At 46.7% G+C, this 22,911-nt stretch overlaps 1 protein-coding gene across 9 annotated transcripts in view; it reads right to left on the bottom strand.

Moving 5' to 3' along the window:
* TKFC (triokinase and FMN cyclase) overlaps positions 1–22,911 on the bottom strand; it is a 1,395,923-nt gene that overhangs the window by 923,211 nt on the left and 449,801 nt on the right. For all 9 annotated transcript variants that reach the window (XM_069623835.1, XM_069623836.1, XM_069623839.1 and 6 more), the window contains one exon: positions 4,833–5,014. In XM_069623835.1, the coding sequence (XP_069479936.1) occupies positions 4,833–5,014 (182 nt within the window). The remainder of the gene's footprint in view (positions 1–4,832; positions 5,015–22,911) is intronic.

Here is a 22,911-nt window from a genome sequence, read left to right as displayed (position 1 = left end):
GGTGTTTAGTTACAACAAAACGGGTAGGTTGTATCTAGGAATGATGCAAGTTAAACTTTGTTAGGATGCATCAAGGTATAGAGTATCAGGGTTCTGACTCTAATTGGGCTCCCTCGAGTGCCCTATAGTCAATACAATCAGGGGGATATTGCGCACAGCTGCTTCTGGCCTCAAATTCATAATCACATGGATACAGCCCTCAGCCGCTTCTTAGCTTAACTTCAGAGTCACTGGGAAATAGCCACCATCAGCCGCTTCGCTACACTTAACGTTTACGGGGCTGTAGCCCCCAGCTCGCTATTTGTTATATAGTTAGGTGGTGCCTGGCCCACTTTTCCTGGTCCGGATTTATGGTGCCCCAGGTCATTCCAAAGACGCATAATGCGCCTCTCACGTCTAAGGGACATCATGCCCACATCACTCCCAAGGGATGTAGTGTCATTCCCACAAATTAGGGATATAGTGCTCTCTCTCTCGTATTGTATGGGGTTTTTGTATTGGTACACCGTCTTAATAGATTTATTGGACTCAATGCTGCTGGTCCACGACTTCCCAATTTTAATTTCATGTACAAGACGCATTGATGAGGGGGGCAGCTAGATTGCTCCCCCAGGGTGTGCTTTCTGGGGGTGATCCCTGTGGGTTGGAGGGGGTTGGGGTGGATTACGGAATCAACAAAAGAGAATGGCAGGCTTCCTATTATCATTAGGCAAGCGCAGATTGGCGATCTCGTGGAAGTGTCCTAGGGGCCCACTCTTGGAGCAGTGGGTGACAGTTGCACAGAGGTGGGTGGCGGCGTAGCAGGGCGTGGTATGATATGATAGGACATTTATAAAACGCACCTATACACAAGTGTTTCCAGGCAGCTAGCAGGGAAGAGGGGTCTGAAGACAAGGGATTGGCTTGAAACATCTTTCTGCACGATAGACAAACTTCCCCCAATGAACTTCCCCCGTGAGGGACACCAGCATTTGATCAAGAGAGACTTTTGGACGTTGCGGGATGGATGTGGTGGGGAGCGATCAACCCATTATCTGTTATGCTGATGGGGGAGGTGGGAAGGGGGAGAACCTTGGACTGAGTACAGAGAGACTGAGCTGGAATCGTGGGGGTGGGGGGTATTGCTGTTGGAATGTGTTTCTATTTTCAAAATTCAATAAACAGATTTAAAAATAAAAACTTCAGGCACAGGTCCCACTCTGCTTCAGGCTTCTGCGCTGCTCTACCACGGCTCTCCTTGCCTCGACCAGCATCTCTGCTCCCTGGCTTGCTGTCTGCATTGGTTTGGAATACACGTCCCTCTCTGTTCCCTGTTTCGGTATTCACACTGGGTGCTGGCATAGCCGGTTACCCCGGGAATCCCATCGGCATACAGAATTCTGATAGGGAGGCTTTCCTTGGCTGCAGAGTACCCTTAAAACGTGGGTGGGAGTACGGTCTCTGACTTTGACACAAGGCACACTTTTTAACCTACTTAAAGATTAACAAGCATGTAGAATGTCAACTTTTGCCAGCAACTTAATCAGTGGGAGCCTGCCACATTTAGTGTTTGTAGGCATCTTTCTGGGGTTACGTTTGGCTTCTGCTTAGAACTTACCAGATATTATCTAATTTATGCAACATGGTTCATTTAGTTAATCAAAAAAAAACAAAAGCTTCAAAACAAAGCAGCAAGAGGCTCTCTGAACATCAGTATATGACCAGGCCTTGAAGGATCTCTATTCCGTTCTAATGGCCATAATCACTTGAAGCAACTGGCAAAACACTATGCCCACCCCAGAAATCAAAGTTCCATTAAAGCCATAAAGGTCATGTGTGCGGAGGGGGTGGGTGGGTACAGGGGTCACAGTACGAGGTAACATTTATTTGACCTCGAGATCAGAAGAGAACTAACTTACAACTAACTTAGTAAAAAAGTAAGACCTTCCAGTTCAAATAGTATCTAGGCTGGTAATTGTTTGGATATGAGCCCATCCCTCTCCACTTTAGGACTAAGCCCTTTCACTAACTTGACTACCTGGTAAATAAAGACAAGCAGTCCGTACCTCGGCAGGGCACTCCCAAAGCAATGGTGGAGACCTCTGCATAGGACCAAATTTAGAAGTGAACAATAAGAACTCAAATGTCCAGTGCAGCATAGCCGATCCGTTCACCATGATTGGTACCTGTAATGCACTGAAGCACACGTGAGTGTGCATGCTTTACTTTATGAAACACCCTAATAAATAAATCAATACACGAATGGCAACTTTCACAAAGCATCAGTAATGGCACGTCACAAAGCATCCCTATTGGTAGAAATCACAGCGCATCCGTAATGTCCGATATCCCAGAGTGGCCACACTGTCCCCAATGTCAGAGGTCATTGAGCATCAATTATGTTTACAGAGTACCCCTAGAGTGACAATGGCACACAGTACATAGTACTCTAGCTGGCACTTACATTGTCACAGAGCAGAGGGTCTGTCAGAAGAAAAGGCAGTTGGTAGATACTGGTCTAGCACATGTCAGTGGGTCTGGGGTATGAATTTTATTGACCAGAGATCTACCGAAAAGGAGCCATAAACCTCACTAAAGGAACATAGCATTACACAAAATAATGAGTCTCGCAAACCATTGCAGATGGCTGTGATCTGCCTGGAACACGCTGTGAGTCTTATGGAACAAACCAAAATGACTGGGATCTGCAAAGGTTAATGTCTATCAAAGAACAATGTCCACTGGTGGAAACCTGCTGGAAAATGTAATTCAGACATAGGAAACAATCCTGGCTGGCAAGGATTAAATGGCCTGTGTGAGGGGTCAGAAATGCAAGACAGACAAACAGGTGTAGTTTTCTCATATGTTGCCATTTTATTTATATAAAAAGGGGGCTAGACAAACGCCTATCTTTCCGTAGCCTAACAAGGATACCCCTACCTAACAAACTAAGGCTAATAGAAATAACCTGGTGTCCAAAGGTATCTGACCCTCACACTAACATACACAACAAAATCATAGAGGAATTGCTTGGCAATATCAAAATATCATATACATTCAAACTCAAAGGTTACAACCATTAATCCTTGTGACAAGGATGAATTCCCTTCTCCTAGATCAGTTCAGGATTCTCTGGAATAAATTTCAATTTCAAGAAAGTTTGATTCAGTAATAAAGTTCCACTTAATGTAGGATATAAAGTCTTTTCCATTCAATATTTATATCCTTTCACTGGACAAAATAACTTTCTACCTTCCAAAGGTTTCTGCACAGTTCAAAACAATTAATAACACTTCCACAATCCTCTTCTTGATAAATCAAAAGTCTTTTCTTTCAGGCATCAGTTCAGAGATCAAATACAAATGTTCTTCTCTCCACAGGCCAATAACTTGTTAGCACAACATACTTCTTCTTTATAGGAAAGGTTTTTGTCAAGATGGCTCTTTCAAAAGAAACATTTTAGTCAGGATATTTCAACAATCACTTAAGATTATGCAACAGTTCATTAAAGCAAGGTGGTGGATTTGACACTTATTTTCCACCACAGCCTTTTACCACAACCATAGTACTTTAAATCATCTTCCTCCTGGTCCACTCGCCAGCCAGGACTAACCACTATCTGTCCCTTTCTTGGTTTACTCGCTTATCAGGACAAAACTCCTACTACTGCCACAACTTGCACTCTGTGGTAAGGCTGTTCCAAACTCTGCACACTATAATCGTCAAAAGAGAGATTTTAACCAACAACTGCTTCTCTGGTCATCCCTTTAACATCTAAGACAATTGGCTTACATCTTCTTCCAAATGTATACTTCACAAAAGGACAATAATTCTCTTGTTTGTCTGCTTGCCATAGGCAATGCAGGCTATAGTTCTCACCCCTTGACTACTTTTACAAGGAGGGCTTTGCGCCTGCAGTCTTTGCTTTCTACTTATTAATGCAGATCATAATATTCCCCCATTTGAAATCCCTCTTTAGGAGAATTATATCCACTTTGCTTTCTTATCACTTCTTTTTGGTTTTGTCAATGCGGGTTACATTGTTCCCCTATTCGGAATCCCTCAGTAGCAGATTTGTGGCCAATTTGCCTTTCTTCATTTGTTCGATATTCAAAATAACAGTCATTACCTAGCGGTCTCCCTAGGAGCACCCCAGTGTTACCATGTTCAGGCCAACTCACAGGTTTATACTGGTGTCTCCTTCTGGCTTGCCAGTAAACCTGTGGCTTAGCTCTGTGGGAATTCCTCTGCCTTTGACAGCTCTGGTCGGTCTGCCGCCACTTGCGCTAACCTCCGATGGAGCTTCTGCATCTCAGTGTACTTCCCGGTATGGATCCGTTACCGGAGCACTTCACGGCGTGTAGAGAGCCTCCCTCTCTCACAGGCTGGCCAGCTTAAATACCGCTTCCCGCTGCGAGTCCTCTGCATATATCAGGAGTCCCAAGTTCAGCCTCGGCTTCTGCATAGCTCACCACAACGGCAGCTTCTGCTTCTCCCTGCTGCTTTCTGCTCTTACACACCAGAAGTGTCTTTACATGTTTAAAGGTCCTGCTCAGGTTTTGATTATTAAAACAACTAGACCATTCACAATGGTTTAGTAACTCTGGGCCCCTTTTCCTCGTCTCAGTACTACGAGCATTATGGGACTTGAAGCCCATAATGTTCTTATGTGTTCTTTGGTCAAAATTATCAATTTTCCAATAAGCCAATAAGAATGTTTGATCATTAGGGAAGTTATCTAGAGGGTTACCGGAGTCCCCTCCAAAGTGATCCTCCTGCATAATACCGACCCAGGGTCAATGATAGCTTCAGATCCATCACATTTGCTTGTACAGTAGACACCTGGCACTCACCTTGTGGATCAGCACAGTCCCACAAAGCCCTCGACGCCCAGTCTTCTTCTGAGCAGCAAATGCACAGTCATCAGCGACCACCACCATTTGAACATCCACGCCCTGCGCCCGGGCTTGCTCCAGTGCCAAGCCAAAGTTCAGACGGTCCCCTGTGTAATTTTTAACTATCAGCAGAACCCCAGCTGCAGAAGAAAAGATTGCAGTGTCACAATCACAGTAATTCCTGTCAAACAGACATCTAGGCAAGCCTTGGGTCTAGTTTTAAACATCTGGGATCCAGGATGACGGCCTTCTGCCTAGTCTAGATACACCAGAGGCCACCAGATCACCAGATTCAACAACACAAGCGACAATGGGTTGCTCTGCTGGCTAGAATCTAGACCTTTTAGGATTGAACTTAAACAGCAATAAAGAAAATGTATTTTGAAATGATAAATGTTTTTCCAAATTCACATTATGAAAAGGCTAAGAATATTCAAAATACATGCAGAGATCGAAAAACAAAACATATGTAAAACATTTCCAATGGCCCTTGAGGAAGGTGAAGGTGAATAGGCATCTCGGTTTGGCCATAGTAGGAGGCAAGGGTTCTAGCTTTTCTCCATAAAATAGCCATTAGTGATTTTCTGTTTATTACTGGAGAACTTATTTTTTGCTCCGTCCTGCCCAAAGTGAGTGTTGCTTACAGCTAAGGGCCAAATTCCGCCAAAAGTAATTTTGAAATCCCCCCTGACTGCCCGCCGCAGCCCCTCGCTCCCGCTTCCTGATTAGTGCTTAAACCCGCTTCCCAAGCCCGCCCTGCGACCCGATTGGCCCCCTGACCCTGGATTTCTGAGTTGTATTGTTGTGAGCCCCTCCCGGCCCCCTTTTGCTCCGTCGTGCCCAAGGTGAGTGTTGCTTACAGCTAAGGCCCAAATTCCGCCAAAAGTAATTTTGAAATTCCCCCCGACCGCCCGCCGCAGCCCCTCGCTCCCGCTTCCTGGTTAGTGTTTAATAAACCCGCCTCCCGAGCTCACCCGTGACCCGATTGGCCCCCTGACCCTGTGTTTCTGAGTTGTATCATTGTGAGCCCCCCCCCGTCCCCTTTTGCTCCGTCGTGCCCAAAGTCAGTGTTGCTTACAACTAAGGCCCACATTCCGCCAAAAGTAATTTTGAAATCCCCCCGACCGCCCGCCGCAGCCCCTCGCTCCGGCTTCCTGGTTAGTGTTTAAACCTGCCTCCCGGGTCCGCCCCAGACCCGATTAGCCCCCTGACCCTGTGTTTCTGAGTTGTATTGTTGTGAGCCCCCCCGGCCCCCTTTTGCTCCGTCGTGCCCAAGGTGAGTGTTGCTTACAGCTAAGGCCCAAATTCCACCAAAAGTAATTTTGAAATCCCCCCCAACCGCCCGCCACAGACCCTCGCTCTCGCTTCCTGGTTAGTGCTTAAACCCGCCTCCCGAGCCCGCCCCATGACCCGATTGGCCCCCTGACCCTGTGTTTCTGAGTTGTATCGTTGTGAGCCCCCCTCTGCCCCCTTTTGCTCAGTCGTGCCCAAGGTGAGTGTTGCTTACAGCTAAGGCCCAATTCCGCCAAAAGTAATTTTGAAATCTCCCCCGACCGCCCGCTGCAGCCCCTCGATCCCGCTTCCTGGTTACTGCTTAAACCCGCCTCCTGAGCCCGCCCCGCGACCGTATTGGCCCCCTGACCCTGTGTTTCTGAGTTGTATCATTGGGAGCCTCCCCCACCCCCTTTTTGCTCCGTTGTGCCCAGGGTGAGTGTTGCTTACAGCTAAGGCCCAAACTCTGGCAAAAGTAATTTTGAAACCCCCCTCATCCTTCCCGAGCCCCCATTCCGGCAGAGAAATTTGAAAAAGAAGTCCCCAGCCCTCCCACCTCCACCCCCTTGCTCCCGCTTCCTGTTCCAGCTAAATCCTGCCCCCAGTCCTCGACTCGCGCAATCTGATTGGCCCTACCTTGAGCACATTAACGTTCACCCGAGGGCAGCCTCTGCCCGGCAGCCCCATCGGTTAAGGACCTGAGGCAAAGGATGGCTCCTACAGAGACGGCTCCAAGCAGTATCTGCAGGTATCCGCAGGAGAAGCAAGAAGCCAACAATAAGTAAGTGTGGCAAGGGCGGGGACAGAAGCAATTACTTCACGCAATACTACCCTACCACTCAACCCAATAAACTTTTCTGTTGTAAACCCGTCATTCTGCATAGTAGCATTCATTTAGAAATTCTCCCAATAGCGTATCTGTGGCATAATTGCATTTAGAAAGTCAGCCCAATTGCATATCTGTGGCATAATTGCATCTAGAAAGTCTCCCAATAGCGTATCTATGGCATAAATTGCAAAGTCCTCCTACCAGCATATCTGCGGTGTAGTTTACATGTAGAAAGTTGCATTTAGAAAGTATGCCGAACTGCATATCTGTGGAATAACCTCATTTAGAAAGTCTCCCAATAGCGTATCTGTGGCATAATTGCATTTAGAAAATATGCCCAATTGCATATCTGTGGAATAATTGCATTTAGAAAGTCTCCCAATAGCGTATCTGTGGCATAACTGCATTTGGAAAGTGCTTCTAATAACATATCTCAAGTGTAGTTTACATGTGGAAAGTATCATTTAGAAAGTCTACCCAATTGCATATCTGTGGGCAATTGAATTTAGAAAGTCTCCCAATAGCGTATCTGTGGCATAACTGTATTTGGAAAGTCCTCCTAATAATATATCTCCAGTGTAGTTTACATTTGGAAAGTTGCATTTAGAAAGTCTACCCAATTGCATATCTGTGGATAATTGAATTTAGAAAGTCTCCCAATAGCAGACCTGTGGCAAAATTGCATTTGAAAAGTCTGTCTAATAGCATCCAGGTTATAGTTACATTTTGAAAGTGTCCCGAATAGCATATCTGTGGTATAAATGCATGTAGAAAGTGTGGCGAATAGCATAGCTGTGGTGTAATTACATTTAGATAGTGTGCCAAATAGAATTTCTGTTGGTGAGATATCATTTAGAAAGAGTCCCTAATAGCATCTCTATGGTGTAATTGCATTTGGAAAGTGCCGAATAACATATCTGTGGTGAAAGACCATTTAGAAAGTGTTCCTAAATAGCACATCTGTGGTATAATTGCATTTGAAACGTGCCTAACAGCATATCTGTGGTCTAGTCTCGCCTTTGGTGTAATTGCATTCAGAAGGTGTTCCGATTAGCATACCGGTGGTGAAAAAGTGTCTAGAAATGATCCCTAATAACATATTTGTTTAGTTGAACCTAGAAACTGTGAATAGCCTCACTCGGTTGTATAGTTGTACTTAGAAAATACAAATAATCGCTAGGTACAGCTGCAGTACTGTTAATTATAAAAGTATGAACAATTAACACCAAGTAATATAGCTAAAGTGGGATGGTGTGAACGAAACCATCCAACCCCATCTATATCACAGTTCAAACCATGAGTGCACCCAATCGACCAAGGTCTGCCGAAAATGATCCCCGTGCGGCCCCCCAATCCCACCAGCGCTGCCACCCATCCCCCCTTCCCCAATCAGCCCACCCTCTACCACATCCCCTACCTATCCCCTTTCCAAACACCAAGCCAGAGGGGCACGATGGCGAGCCAACCACCCTAAAACCACTGTCTCTCCCATCCCCTCCACCCATCAGCCTACCATGATCATACCCGCTCCCCTCACCACCCTCCCAGGCACACCCGACCCAACAACCTTTCACCCCCTGCCTTCGTCATCAACTCCCACCACCACCCCCTCCTACCACACTCCTTCCCCTCCCTAAAAACCGCATGCCTCGCCCTAGCAAGAACAGAAGCCTCGTCCCTTTCCCCCTCTGACCCCCTACCAAAGTGAACTGCATCCTTTTTAATGCCCGATCCGTAGCAAAGAACAGACACAGCATCTTTGACCTCCTCGCCTCTGACAACCCAGACCTGGTCTTCATCACCGAAACCTAGTTCTCTGACGACTTCGCCCCTATCGCCAATGAAGCCTTCCCTCCTGACTACTCCCTCATCCAACTGAACCGTCCCTCTAGAGGAGGAGGAATAGCAATTGCCTTCAAGTCTCACTTCCACACCTCAATCATCGACAACCAACCATCCATTCCTTCCTGCGAATCACTCCTCGTTAAACTATCCCTCCCCCCTTCATTCTCCCACAGCTTCCTAATAATCTACAGACCGCCTGGCTACGATAGACAATTCTCAAACAACCTCTGCGACTCTATTGCCACCCTCCAACTAAACCATCCGAACCTCACCCTGCCAGGAGATTTCAACATATGGCTTGACATTCCCACCAACCCTATGACCCACTCTCTGATTGATAGCCTAGATGCCATTAACCTCCAACCCCACTTAAACGGCCCGAAACCCTATAAAGGACACACACTTGATACCATCTTCAGCTCCCACAACCTGATACTTCTAACCCCCCCAGCCCTATCATCTGGTCAGATCACTTCATTGTTTCTTTCGCCATTCGCTCACCCAACCCGCTTGCCTTACCCGAACCTGAACCTCTGAATCTACGCAAATGATGGAAGAAACTTATAATCCTTCCTGATCTAGCCGACGCACTCCTTCAGTCTTCTCCCCCTACCTGCCTACACACTGAACAACTAACCTCCGATGCCTTTGACTCATGGCTCAACACCTCACTAATGCGGGCTCACACCCTCTTGCAAACCATCAGCCCACCGTGGCCCCTTCCCTATATGGTTCACACCTATCTGAAGACCACTAAACAACTATATAAATCCCTAGAACGCAAATGGCGGAAAGACAAAACACCCCTGAACAAATCCACCTTGGCCCGGCACCTTCATCAATATAAGGCTGAAGTCGGAAAGCAAAAAAAGCCCACTACAACTCCCGAATCCTAAACTGTAAAAACCCCAGCAAAGAACTTCACAAAATCATCACCAAATTCACCAAACCACCATGCACCACCACCCTCCCGACCCCCTCACAATCGCTGTGCGACTCACTCTCTTCTCCACTTTTACACCACAGCTCTCGAAAGAAGAAACGCTCTAACCAACAAACTAGCTCTCTCACACCCACCAGGCAATACACCCTCCATACCGGCCATCCCACCACCTGCGACCACTACCCAACCAACGTTCGACTCCTTCAGTCCATTATCAACCGACCAATTTATCTCAAACTTCTCTCTGCCTGCAAACCATCCGGCTCTCCGCTGGACCCTTGCCCAGTGTTAGGCAGAATCCTGTGCAGTGCCCTTAGGGACCACTACACACAATTAAGACTACAAGTGGTAATACAAGGTCACCTTTGGTACAATCCTGTACTACTATGTTAAAGTGGTAGCAGTACCGGAGTGATCGCATATGTATTCCCGGTAACGGACCGGTGTTGTGAAACAAAAGAGGTTACCGGGAATACATATGCGATCACTTTTTGACAGTAATGACAGATCGGTCTTACTAAAGATACGCGTCTCCGCGGCTAGAAATGTTACTGGGACAAAAACACACTTAGCACCTGAGTTAACAGAGAGAGTTGGGGGTAAAAATCATAGGCAATACTTTTGACAGGGCAGACAGAATCAGAGAACACTCGTTGACATAAATTCAAGAGTCAATAGGCCGGAGCCAGTGTCAAGTGGAACCGGGTCCCTGCTGTCGAGGATCACACAGTCGGACAGTTCAAGATTCAAAGTAGCCAGAAGTACTTAGATATTGTCAATAGAGGAAGCAAAAGTTATAAGAAGGAAGGAAGATAAGGGCAAGCCTTGTAGGAGGAGAAAAGTGATTCACCCTAGCTCCTCGAAGCAGAACACAGTACCTTATTCAAGGAAGAAGCTGGTGCCACGGCAGTTGTTACTGGTAGTTTCCTGCAGACCCACGGTTCCTGGAGCTTTGGCGAGAAGGAGGACGTCTGAAGGGGTCTGCACCACACAGGGATGAAGACGGCAGCAGCGACGTGAATAAAAGGTACGCTCCTTAAAAACAGGAGAGGGTCTTCAGATGGCTATTCGGACCACTACAGCAGTGTGCAGCGATTTCGACCACAAAGAGGATCCTCTGGCTGTGGAAGATGAGCTGGTTGACCTCACCAGGCTCAAGGGAAGAAGACTCCAGACTAGATCTTCTCTGGTCGTGGAAGAGTAGATAGCTCAGGACAGCAGCAGGGCTTCACCGGTACGGGATAGTTGCAGCAGCCGTCTTCTTCTCCACTTCTCTTCGGTTCCTTGTAGTTCCAGTGGGAACTCTGACTTCCAGCCCAAGAGTCCTGCCTTGTATGCGAAAATCCCCCATTCACACAGCCTGGCTGTCGATCACGCAGCAGGGGGGTTGTCCAGCCAGACAACCACCTCAGCCAATCATGGCAAAGTGCGACTTGGGTTTCCTAGGATACCCTTTGCAGGGGGTGACTACACCCCTCCCTCACATTCAGCCCACCTAGACACCCAGGCGCCTAGAGGAGGGCTTCTTGGCAGAGGCTCGCCAAAAGACAGTGAACAAAGAAGGCAAACCTGGTTTGCCGCGCAAAGTAAAACACAAGAAGGGCTTTAACAAAAAGAAATGGCGAATAAACCTGACCGGAGCCAAAAGAAAAAGTAATTGGTCAAGCGGGTTTATGTTCGAGGCTAATATAATAGCCTAAAACAATACCATGCTTATATAGCATAAACGCGGTAGAAAAGTTAGGGTAGATACCACTGCCACCAGCCAAGTCTAAATATTAAAAGAGCAAAACAATGCTCTAGGAGGTACAGATAAAAAGGGCTAAGAAGTAACCCTTTCCAATACTCCATGTAAAATGTGGTATACTGGATCTGTGGTTAAAGGACTATGTAAAGTTAATGGCAAATTTACCCTTTTCTGGGGGAAAGTAGTCAGCCCAAGAAATGGTGTCGGTGGGAAGTCTAAAAGACAACCCTGTGTCACTGCACTGAGGTGCTGTGTAACACACAAAAGGAGGGGGCTACTGAAGCGGTGTACTCCAGAGCCCACAATCACAAAAAGAGATTAAATACACATGGCAAAACATGGGTAAGAGTGGGGGAAAAGCTCACACTCTTACCAAGTGAAAAAAATAACTCCAGAAATCCAGAAAGCTGCTGAGGGACTAACTAGGTAAGGGAAATTAGCCATTCAATGAGAATTCTCCCTAACAACCAGCCACAACCTTCAAAGACATTTTCGCATTTCTACCTGCGAAGGAGAAACAAGCAAGAACCATCATAAATGACTCCCTTGCCTCAGGAATTTTTCCCGATGTATTCAAAACGGTTCATGTCAAACCTCTTATAAAAAAACCTTCCCTCGACCCTCTCGAACCCAAAAACTACTGCCCCATCTCAAACACCAGGTTCCTTGCCAAACTCATTGACCGAACCGCCTACTCCCAACTAAATGCCGTTGTCGAAGCCAAAAATCTCATAAACCCTGCTCAATCGGGTTTCAGAGCCCGACACGGAACCAAAACCACCTTAACCTCAATCTGGGATGACCTTAAAAACACAGCAGATTCTGCGGTATGCGCCACATTAATCCTTCTTGACCTATCCGCCGCCTTCGACACAATCAACCACTCAATTCTCCTTGACTGCCTCCACTCCCTAGGAATTCGTGGAACTGCTCTCAAATGGATAGCATCCTTCCTCAATAATAGGAAACAAATAACCCTACTCTCCCCCTATTCCTCCCAAGCCCGATCAGTCGACACTGGAGTTCCATAAGGAGCATGCCTATCAGCCCTCCTGTTTAACCTCTACATGGTCACCCTCCCACGAATAATTTGTTCGCACAACATCCTGTGCTACAACTACGCCGATGACACTCAACTAATTCTAAAACTCCTGAACTCAAATCCCAACTGCCGACCTGACCTCGCTTCCTGCCTCCTCGACATAGATCTCTGGATGACCACAAACCACCTCTTACTAAATCCCTCCAAAACCGAAATCATGGTATGTGGCAACACCAAACTTCTTCCACGCCCACTACCCTGGCCATTTGCCATGGGCAACTCACTGACACCCTCTAATTCAGTAAGAAACCTTGGAGGCACCCTAGACTCAGACCTAACCCTCTCACGGCAAGTCAACAACGTCTCAAAGTCCTGCCACTACCACCTTAAAACTCTCAGACGCCTTTTTCCATACCTCTCCTTTCCCAACAGACTCTCTGCAGTGCAATCAATTGTTATATCAAGACTGGACTATGCTAAGCCCCTCTACCTCGGAGTCCACGCATACCAACTAACTAAACTACAAAGAGCAAAAAACACAGCAGCCAAACTGCTACTAGCGCTTGGGCCAAGGGACCACATCTCCCCAGCCCTCAAAACTCTGCATTGGCTTCCGGTTGCTCGAAAGGTGACCTTCAAAACCCTATGCATTTCTCACAGAGCAGTGCATAAAACCGGACCTCAATATCTTCAAGACAAACTAAAACCCTATCACACTGCACGTACTCTAAGATCAAGCTCAGCCGGCCTCCTAGTCATACCAAAAACAAACTCAGTCAGGTTAGGTGGATCATCATTCTCAGCCTTGGCCCCCACGCTGTGGAACATACTCCCACCCCACATCCGACTCACCGAGGACCTCATGTCTTTCCGCAAATTACTGAAAACATGGCTCTTCCCCTAAAACAGACCCCTAACTCAAACTGGATAACTGCAACTCAATAACGTTAGCCCAAACTGCCAGATCATAAATAACAATCCAGCATCATGATCCGAGCGAAAAATTGAAAACTAATAACCTCTAAGGTAAGCTTAAAAGACAAACAAAATAGAATGAGTAAAAAGGATCAAAACAGTGAAGTGGATAAAAAGAATAAGTTGTATGAGAGCAGTAAAGTGGCTGAAATTAATGAAATAGATGAAATAAATGTAATGGACAAAAGGAACAAAATGGACGAGAGGAATAAAATGGATAACAGCAATTCAAATTAGCTTAAATTACTAGATCATAAATAACAATAACATAAATAACAATCCAGCATCAAGATCCAAGCGAGAAATCGAAAACTAATAAACTCTAATGTAAACTAAAAGGACAAACAGAACAGAATGAGTAAAATGGATCAAAGCAGTGAAGTGGACAAAAAGAATAAATTGTATAAAAGCAGTAAAGTGGTTAAATTAATGAAATGGATGAAATAAATGTGAGAGCAACAGGAACAAAATGGACGCGAGGAATAAAATGTGAGAGGATGGAAAAGATGGATACCTGATACAGATGAGTGCACAGAATAGGTAGAGTGCATGGAACAGATAGATGGAATGGAATGTCAGAGGTATTAGTTCCATGGTGTAAATGGAACTAATAGAATAGACGATTCAAGTGCATGAAACGGGTGTAGTGCATGGGACAGATGGAGTACATGGGACGGATCGAGTACATGCGACAAGTGACATAGGTTGAACCGATAATGCAGGATGAATGGACGCAGCGAGTGGAGCAGACGAAATTGGTGGAGCGGATGAAGTCGGTGGTGCGGATGAATGTCTGTGGAACGGATGAATGTGGGTGGAGCGGATGAAGTGCGTAGGGCAGATGAGAGCGTAGAGCGGATGAGAGCATAGAGTGGATGAAAGCGTAGATTGAATGAGAACGTAGAGCGGATGAGAGCATGAAGCGGATGTAGGGTCTGATGCGGATGTAAGGTGTGGAGTGGTTGATAGCGTGGAGCGGATGTAGGGTGTTGAGCAGATGTAAGGTGCAGGGGTGCTGAACAGTTGTAGGGTGTTGAGTGGATGTAGGGTGTAGAGCAGATGTAAGGTGTGATCGGATGTAGGTTGTGGAGCGGGTGTAGAGTGTGGCGCGGGTGTGGAGCAGGAGCAGAGTGTGGAGTGGGTGCAGAGTGCGGAGCGGGTGCAAAGTATGGAGTGGGTGCAGAGTGGATGCAGAGTGTAGAGCAGGTGCAGAGTGTGGAGTGGGTGCAGAGTGTGGAGCGGGTGCATACAGTGCGGAGCGGGTGTATACAGTGCTGTGCGGGTGTATAGAGTGTCGAGAGGGTGTAGAGTGTAGAGCGAACGGGTGATGTATGTGGACGGAACGGGTGATGTATGTGGACAAAACGGGTGAAGTGGGTGGAAGGAACGGGTGAAGTGGGTGGAAGGACCGGGTGAAGTGGATGGAAGGAACGAACGTGTGATGTATTGTGGAAGGAACCGGTGATGTATATGAACAGAACGGGTGGAGTGGGTGGAATGAACAGGTGAAGTATGAGGAAGGAACGGGTGAAGTGGGTGGAAGGAACGAGTGATGTATGTGGAAGGAACAGGTGAAGTGGAACGGACAATGTATGAGTGTCAGGATTAGGGGCTGTTCAGGACTGAAGAGACGCCAGAAACTGAACAAATAGGGCAAATATTACAATTCCCATGAGCACTTGCGGAAACTGGTAGTTCCCCGCCGTGCGCGCCTGTGGCCAGCTGAGTTGGATTAGGAACGTTTTATTAAGGCCACACAGCGCACGGCAGGTGTGGCTTATTGTGGGTGTGTGTTGCTGATTGGCCCTCACCACAGTGCATAAAAGACATACAATCCTTTTTAGGGTTTTCCAATTTTTATAGGCGCTTTATTAGCAATTTCTCTAATATTGTCACTCCTATTACACAACTATTGAAAAAAGCAGTGCTGTTTAAATGGACTGAGGAGGCAGAGGGAGCTTTTCAGCACTTAAAAACAGCTTTTACCATGGCTCCCGTGTTAAGACATCCCAATACGTATAGAGCATTTCAGGTGGAAACGGATGCTGGTAATGTGGCTGTAGGAGCGATTCTATCTCAGAAGGATGAGAAGGGGATACTGCACCCTGTGGCATTTTTTTCTAAGAAGTTGTCAGAATGCGGACAAAATTACTCCATCACTGATAAAGAGTTGTTAGCGATCCGGTTAGCATTTTTGGAGTGGGGACATTATTTACTGGGGGCTAAGCATCAAGTGGTGGTAGTTACAGATCACAGGAATCTACAGTATTTTAAAACAGCCCATTCCCTTAGTCCTAGACAGTTACGATGGTCTCTGTACTTCAATTAGTTTGATTTTGTAGTTACCTTCAGACCAGGCAGTAAGAATAGAAAGGCAGATGCTTTATCTAGATAAGAGAATTTGGATAATATTGTAGGGGGAAACTAAGACCATCATTTGACCTGAAAGAATAATTTGTGTGATCACAAAACAGGTCATTGAGGAAGTCAAGAAGGCGTTACCTTTCAGGAAGATGCAAGAGTGGAAAGAGAGTCATGTGGCACGAAACATTCGTGATGGGTTACCCTATCATAAGGGTAGGCTGTATTTACCTACTAAGCACTTACAGAATAAAGCATTAGATTGGTGCCACAAGTCTCCATTAGCAGGACACGCTGGGTTGAGAAAAATGCAAATACTTCTGGTGGCTGACCTTAAGACAAGACATGGAAAGGTATTTGGGGTTGTGTGAGAATTGTGCACGTAATAAGGCGGAACATGTGAAGAAAAGAGGGTTCTTACAACCGTTACCAACTCCTACACAACCATGGACCAACATTTCTATGGATTTCATTAAAGACTTACCCCCTGATAATGAATTTGACACCATTTGGGTAGTGGTAGACTTCTTTTCCCAACAAGCTCATTTTGTTCCTTGTATGGGTATACCGGGAGCTGGGAGATTGGCAGAATTATTTCTGCAGCATGTGGTACGATTGCATGGATTACCAAAGAGCATTGTTTCAGATAGAGGCTCACAATTTACCTCCAGATTTTGGCGTGCCTTCTGTCAGATGCTGGGAATCAAGTGTGCGCTTTCCAAGAGCTATCACACCCAAAACAGATGGTCAGACAGAACGAGTGAACCAGACATTGGAGCAATATCTAAGAGGGTACTTGGGAGATGGCAGAGAATCCTGGGTACAGGCCTTGTGGTTGGCAGAGTTCACTTATAATAATACGTACCATACGTCTTTGGGAATGGCACCCAATGAATGCTTATATGATAAAGTACAAAATATGATGCCAGAACACTTACCTGAAGTAACACATATGCCAGTATTACAGAAACAGCTGCTTCTGAAGATCAGGCAGAAGGCACCGGAAAATTTGGAACGAGCAAAGAGACAATACAAGTTTCAGACAGATAAATACAGACAAGAAGTTCCAATATTTAAAGTGGGGAATAGAGTGTGGTTATCAACACAAAACTTAGCTTTGATTGGATCAAGGACATTTTTACCTTGTTTCATTGGGCCATACGAAATTATTACATGTGTATCTACCACTGCTATGAAATTGCGTTTATCTAAATCATTACCCATCCACCCGGTGTTCCATGTGTCTTTACTTAAACCCGCAGCTCCAGGAATGACCACCAAAAGACCTCAGGTGATTATAAAGGATGGGCAGACGGAGTATGAAGGGAACAAGATTTTGGATGTCAAGAGAAGAAGTAAAAGACTATGGTACCTGATTCAGTGGAAGGGCTATTGGCCTGAGGATTGTTCTTGGGAACCAGTGGAGGCGATACATGCCCCAAGGTTAATTGAACAATTTCATCGGCATTATCCAGGTAAACCACGGCTTGGGAAGGGCCCTGAGAGAGGAGGTAATGTCAGGATTAGGGGCTGTTCGGGACTGAAGAGACGCCAGAAACTGAACAAATAGGGCAAATACTACAATTCCCATGAGCACTTGCGAAAACTGGTAGTTCCCCGCCATGCACGCGTGTGGCCAGCTGAGTTGGATTAGGAACGGTTTATTAAGGCCACACGGCGCACAGCAGGTATGGCTTATTGTGGGTGTGTGCGAAGCTCCATGTCGGAGTGAATTTCCACGGAGACGGCGGCGGGCGGTGAACGGGCGGTTCGAGTTACATACAAGGCTGCCGCTGTGAAGTGCTGTTTCATTCAGCGTCCGGGACGGCTTCCGAGCCTCCCGGACTTCAGATAAGGGCCTCATGAGTATTTTTTCCCACATGTGAATGAGTTCTGTGTACCACAGACATTTGGTTATTGAAGGGCTGGGGTGCGGAGGGGCGGCAATGTACTCCACTGGTCTGGTACTGAGTCGGAATTACGGCTGCATTGTACACGAACATTGTTAGGGACTACGCCCTGGTATTCAAGGCCTTCTCGAGGACATTCAGACACCAGTCCTTATTCAACAGGAATATAGGGTTACTTATTCTGATAAGAGGAATTACTGCACTAAAGGGTTATGTCTGGCATAAGGAAATGAGTACCAGAAGTCAGTACTCATGTGTACATGTGTTTTCATGTCATTGTGATCACTATTGCTATTTGCTAGCCCAAATGGGCCATGTGTTATGTCCTTCATGAGGAGAGTAAGTTTATCCATTGTATGTTCCATCCTGCTTACTTTAAGTAGAGTTTTATGTCAATGTGCATTGTGGTACATGTAAGATGTGCTGTGGTGTTCTCAAGGGAGTTACAAGTATGTCATGTTCAGGAACTAGGCAGGTTTAGCAGTGTAGGGTTTTTTCCTGTTGCTTCCCTTGACCTATCCACACTAGGGTCCCTTCAACCTCTTCCCGGTTTCCCTATAATTCCCCACCCTGTCCACAACCTCTTCCTAACCCTCTTCCCGCCACTGGCTGCCACGTGGTGTCCTGTTCTCTATACCAGGCACCTGTGCCAACCACAGTGGGAGGGTCGACTTCATTCGGCTTCTGTGGTTCGGGGGAGAGTGTCGACCGCTCCTCCCTATTTGGTTGTGTATCTTGACAATGAGGATGAACTGGGTGGAATGGATGAACTGGGTGGAATGGATGAACTGGATAGAATGGAAGAACTGGGTGGAATGGATGAACTGGGTGGAACGGGTAAAGTGGGTGGAACGGATGAAATATGTAGATGGAAAGGATGAAATATGTGGATGGGTCGGGCGAAGTGGGTGGATGGAATCGGGGGAAGTGGGCGATTGGAACAGGGGAAGTATATAGAAGGAACGAGAGAAGTAGGTAGATGGAACAGAGAAAGTGGGTGGATGAAACTGGTGAAGTGTGTGTATAGAACGGGTGAAGTATATGGAAGGAATGGATGAAGCATGTGGATGGAAGGGCTGAAGTATGTCGATGGAAAAGGTGAAGTATCTGGATGGATGGAACGGATGAAGTATGTGGAAGGAACGGGTGAAATATGTGGATGGAACGGAGAAAGTGGGAGGATGGAACGGCTGAAGCTGGGGGATAGATCGGGCCAAGTATGTGGATGGAACGGATCAAGTATGTGAATGGAACAGGCGAGTCAAGTATGTAGTTGGAACGGGTGAAGTGGATGGCCAGAACGGATGATGTAGATGGATGGAATGGGTGAAGTATGTGGAAGGACAAGCTGAAGTATATGGAAGGACGGGTGAAATATGTAGATGGAATGGGAGAAATGGATGGATGGAACGAGTGAAGAATGTGGATGGGACGGGTGAAGTATGTGGATGGAATGGATGAAGTATGTGGATGGAATGGATGAAGTATATGGATGGAACGTGTGAAGTATGTGGATGGAAGGGGTGATGTATGTGGATTGAACGGGTGAAGTATGTGGATGGAACGGGTGAAGCATGTGGATGGAAGGGGTGAAGAATGTAGATGGAAAGGGTGAAGTAGGTGGATGGATGGAACGGATGAAGTATGTGGAAGGAACGGGTGAAATATGTGGATGGAACAGAGAAAGTGGGAGGATGGAACGGGTGAAGATGGTGGATGGAACGGGTCAAGTATGTGGACGGAACGGATCAAATATGTGAATGGAAAGGGTCTAGTATGTAGTTGGAACGGGTGAAGTGGATGGATGGAACGGGTGATGTGGATGGATGGAACGACTGAAGTATGTGGAAGGACGGCTGAAGTATGTGGAAGGACGGCTGAAGTATGTGAAAGGAACGGGTGAAGTATGTGGATGGAATGGGTGAAGTATGTGGACAGAACGGGTGAAGCATGTGGTTCAAACAGGTGAAGTACATGGATGGAACGGCCGAGGTATATGGATGGAGCAATCGAAGTGGGTGGAACGGCAAAGTAGGTGGATGAACGATTGAAGCGTGTGCATGTAACGGGTGAAGTATGTGGATGGAACGGTTGAAGCATGTGGATCGAACAGGTGAAATACATGGATGGAACGGCCAAAGTATATGGATGGAACGATTGAAGTGGGTGGAACGGCAAAGTAGGTGGATGAACGATTGAAGCATGTGGATGTAACAGGTGAAGTATGTGGATGGAACGGTTGAAGCATGTGGATCGAACAGGTGAAGTAGATGGATGGAACGGCCGAAGTATGTGGATGGAACGATTGAAGTGGGTGGAACGGCAAAGTAGGTGGATGAACGATTGAAGTATGTGGATGTAACGGGTGAAGTATGTGGATGGAACGGGTGAAGCATGTGGATGGAACGGGTGAAATATGTGGATGGTACGGGACGGGTGAAATACATGGATGGAACGGGTGAAGTATATGGATGGAACGGGTGAAGTATGTCGATGGAACGGGTGAAGTACGTGGATGGAACGGGTGAAATAAGTGGATGGAACGGGTAAAATATGTGGCTGGAACGGGTGAAGTACGTGGATGGAATGTGTGAAGTAGGTGGATGAACGGGTGAAGTAGGTGGATGAACGGTCGAAGTATGTAGATGGAACGAGTGAAGTGGGTGGAACCGGCGAAGTGGGTGGAAGGGTGAAGTGGATGGAACGGGTGAAGTGGATGGAACGGGTGAAGTAGGTCGATGAACGGTCGAAGTATGTGGATGGAACGGGTGAAGTGGGTGGAAGGGTGAAGTGGATGGAACGGGTGAAGTGGGTGGAACGAGTGAAGTGGGTGGAACGGATGAAGGTGGAAGAAGTGTGCAGATAAAATCGGGTGAAGTGGGTGGAACGGATGAAGTAGGTGGATGAACAGATGACATACGTGGATGGAACGGGTGAAACAGGGTGTATGGAACGGGTCAAGTATGTGGATGGATGACACATGGAGAACGGATAATGTGGGTAGAACGCATGAAATGGGCAGTCAGGATGATGAAGGGATAACATGCATAGATCGGACGAAGTGCATTGATCAGAAGAAATTCATAGAACTGATCGAAATGATAGTGTGCATAGAACTGAGCGAGTACATGCAACAGATGGAATGCATGAAACTGATAGGGGCATGGAATGGACACTGTACAAAAAATGATTAGAGTGCATGGAACGATCTGAAGTGCATAAACCGGTTGGAGTGCATAAAACGATCGAAGTGCATAGAATGGTTGGAGTGCATAGAATGGTTGGAGTGCATATAATGATTGGAATGCATAAAACGAGTGAATGGAACGCTGTAGAGTGAATGGCACAGTCTGGAGTGCATGGAACGGCTTAGAGTGCATGGAACGGCTTGGAGTGCATGGAACGGTTTGGAGTGCTTGGAACGGACGGAGTGCTGGGAACGGTTGAGTGCATAGAACTATTGGGGTGTGCTCGATCTCAAGCACCTAAGGTAATCCACCATATCACATCTCCACACTTACTCTCTTCTTCACACCACCACTCAACTAGAACACAGTGATACTATGACACCAAGTGTACCACACACCAGCCAGACTTCATAGACAACGCCCGACCATATCATTAGCCTGTGAGAGATGTGGCGAATCTCCAGCTGGCTTTCTCCATTTGGCTTGGGAGTGTCCAGTGATTAGTCAATACTGGACAGGAGTATTAGATAAGATCTCATTCATTGTAGGAGAACAACTGGAGCAAAACCCAAGAGTGGCAATGCTAGGGTACACCAAAGACCTACATCCCTCGGTGAGGAGGCTGGCTAGACTACTGCTAGTACTCGCACGTAGAAGCATCGCTACCCCTCCATGCACGACCTCCAGATATATGGGGACCCAATATTAATTACTTGATAACATCATCAGACTAAATCTAGGTGACATATTCCTGACTTGTCCTCTTCAATCCAGACTACCTTTTGATTGCTAACCACAGATTGGAGTGTAATTGCGTGTCTGAGAACATTTCTGTCCAGGTCACAGAGGAGGACGGGGTGAATGGGGTATCAAGTTACACATTGTTGTGATTTGTAAATGTTATTGTTGAAAACCCCCCAAAAAAAAGATGAAAAAAATAAGGATGGGTCCCATGCTAGTTCGACAGCTACGCTTGAGGGCCAAACTTCCTAGCCAGGTCACCCCTCAGTCAGTCGATAGGGTTTGACCTATTCAATACGGCCACATACGACCTAGAGAAAGGTGTGAGAAACATGATGATGTCTCCCTGACTAGTCCCCGGGGATCTGTCATCCAGGTGGTCAGGACACAGCCATCGCTTTTGGATCTAGTTCCTGGGGGTGGACCAGTGAGAGAGGATCACCTGGTTGGGAGGTCCTTGGGGAGTGGAAGTGGGACACTGACGTGTGAGACACAGAATGCCTCTTCTTTCAACACCTTTTCCCCCTCCTACCACGTAGGATATTCCAAAATACTCCTCCCCCCTTTTCCGGCATGAACACTTTCACACACCACAGACAACGGACTAACCCCCTGAGCCGTTTACCTGACGTGTCCCAACACACAGGTCAGGCAAAGTCAGGCAATTGACCTGAATCACACACACCTGATGGCACTTTGCCTTGCCCACAGGTTAAAATGTGAAGCACAAGAGCACTAAACGAGCAAGGCAGACCGCACGTCCAGGGAGCTAACTCAGCCCGGCAGTTCAAGAGGAGGAGAAAGACGGCGCATACCGCGAGGGTGACAAGGAGAGAAGCACCAATGCCCTTTCTGACTAAGGCCTGTGAAACCTCTGCAGAAGGAATCATAAGACCGCAAACAATGGCCAGCGTGTGTTGCAGCAGATGTCAACGGTACACAAGACCCTCCTCCGCTGATAACTAAGCAGGGGAGAGACGCTTGTCTCTGTGGTACCAACCTTGACTTCAAAGAGGAAGAAAGCCAAGCGGTTCATCACACCCGGTGAGTTGAGGGAAGAGTCGATAAGAAAACCGAACTGTGTTGAATGATAAGTAGCCAACGGCTAATTGAACTTGGAAAGCATAAAGAGTAATTGTTGTTTAAGGGGGAAAACCAGCAGCAGAGGAGGCACCACGTGGGTG

This window comes from Ambystoma mexicanum, chromosome 11, assembly GCF_040938575.1.
Source record: "Ambystoma mexicanum isolate Mex_15411 chromosome 11, UKY_AmexF1_1, whole genome shotgun sequence".
Taxonomy (NCBI): domain Eukaryota; kingdom Metazoa; phylum Chordata; class Amphibia; order Caudata; family Ambystomatidae; genus Ambystoma; species Ambystoma mexicanum.
This window is presented reverse-complemented; position numbering and strand designations above follow the sequence as displayed.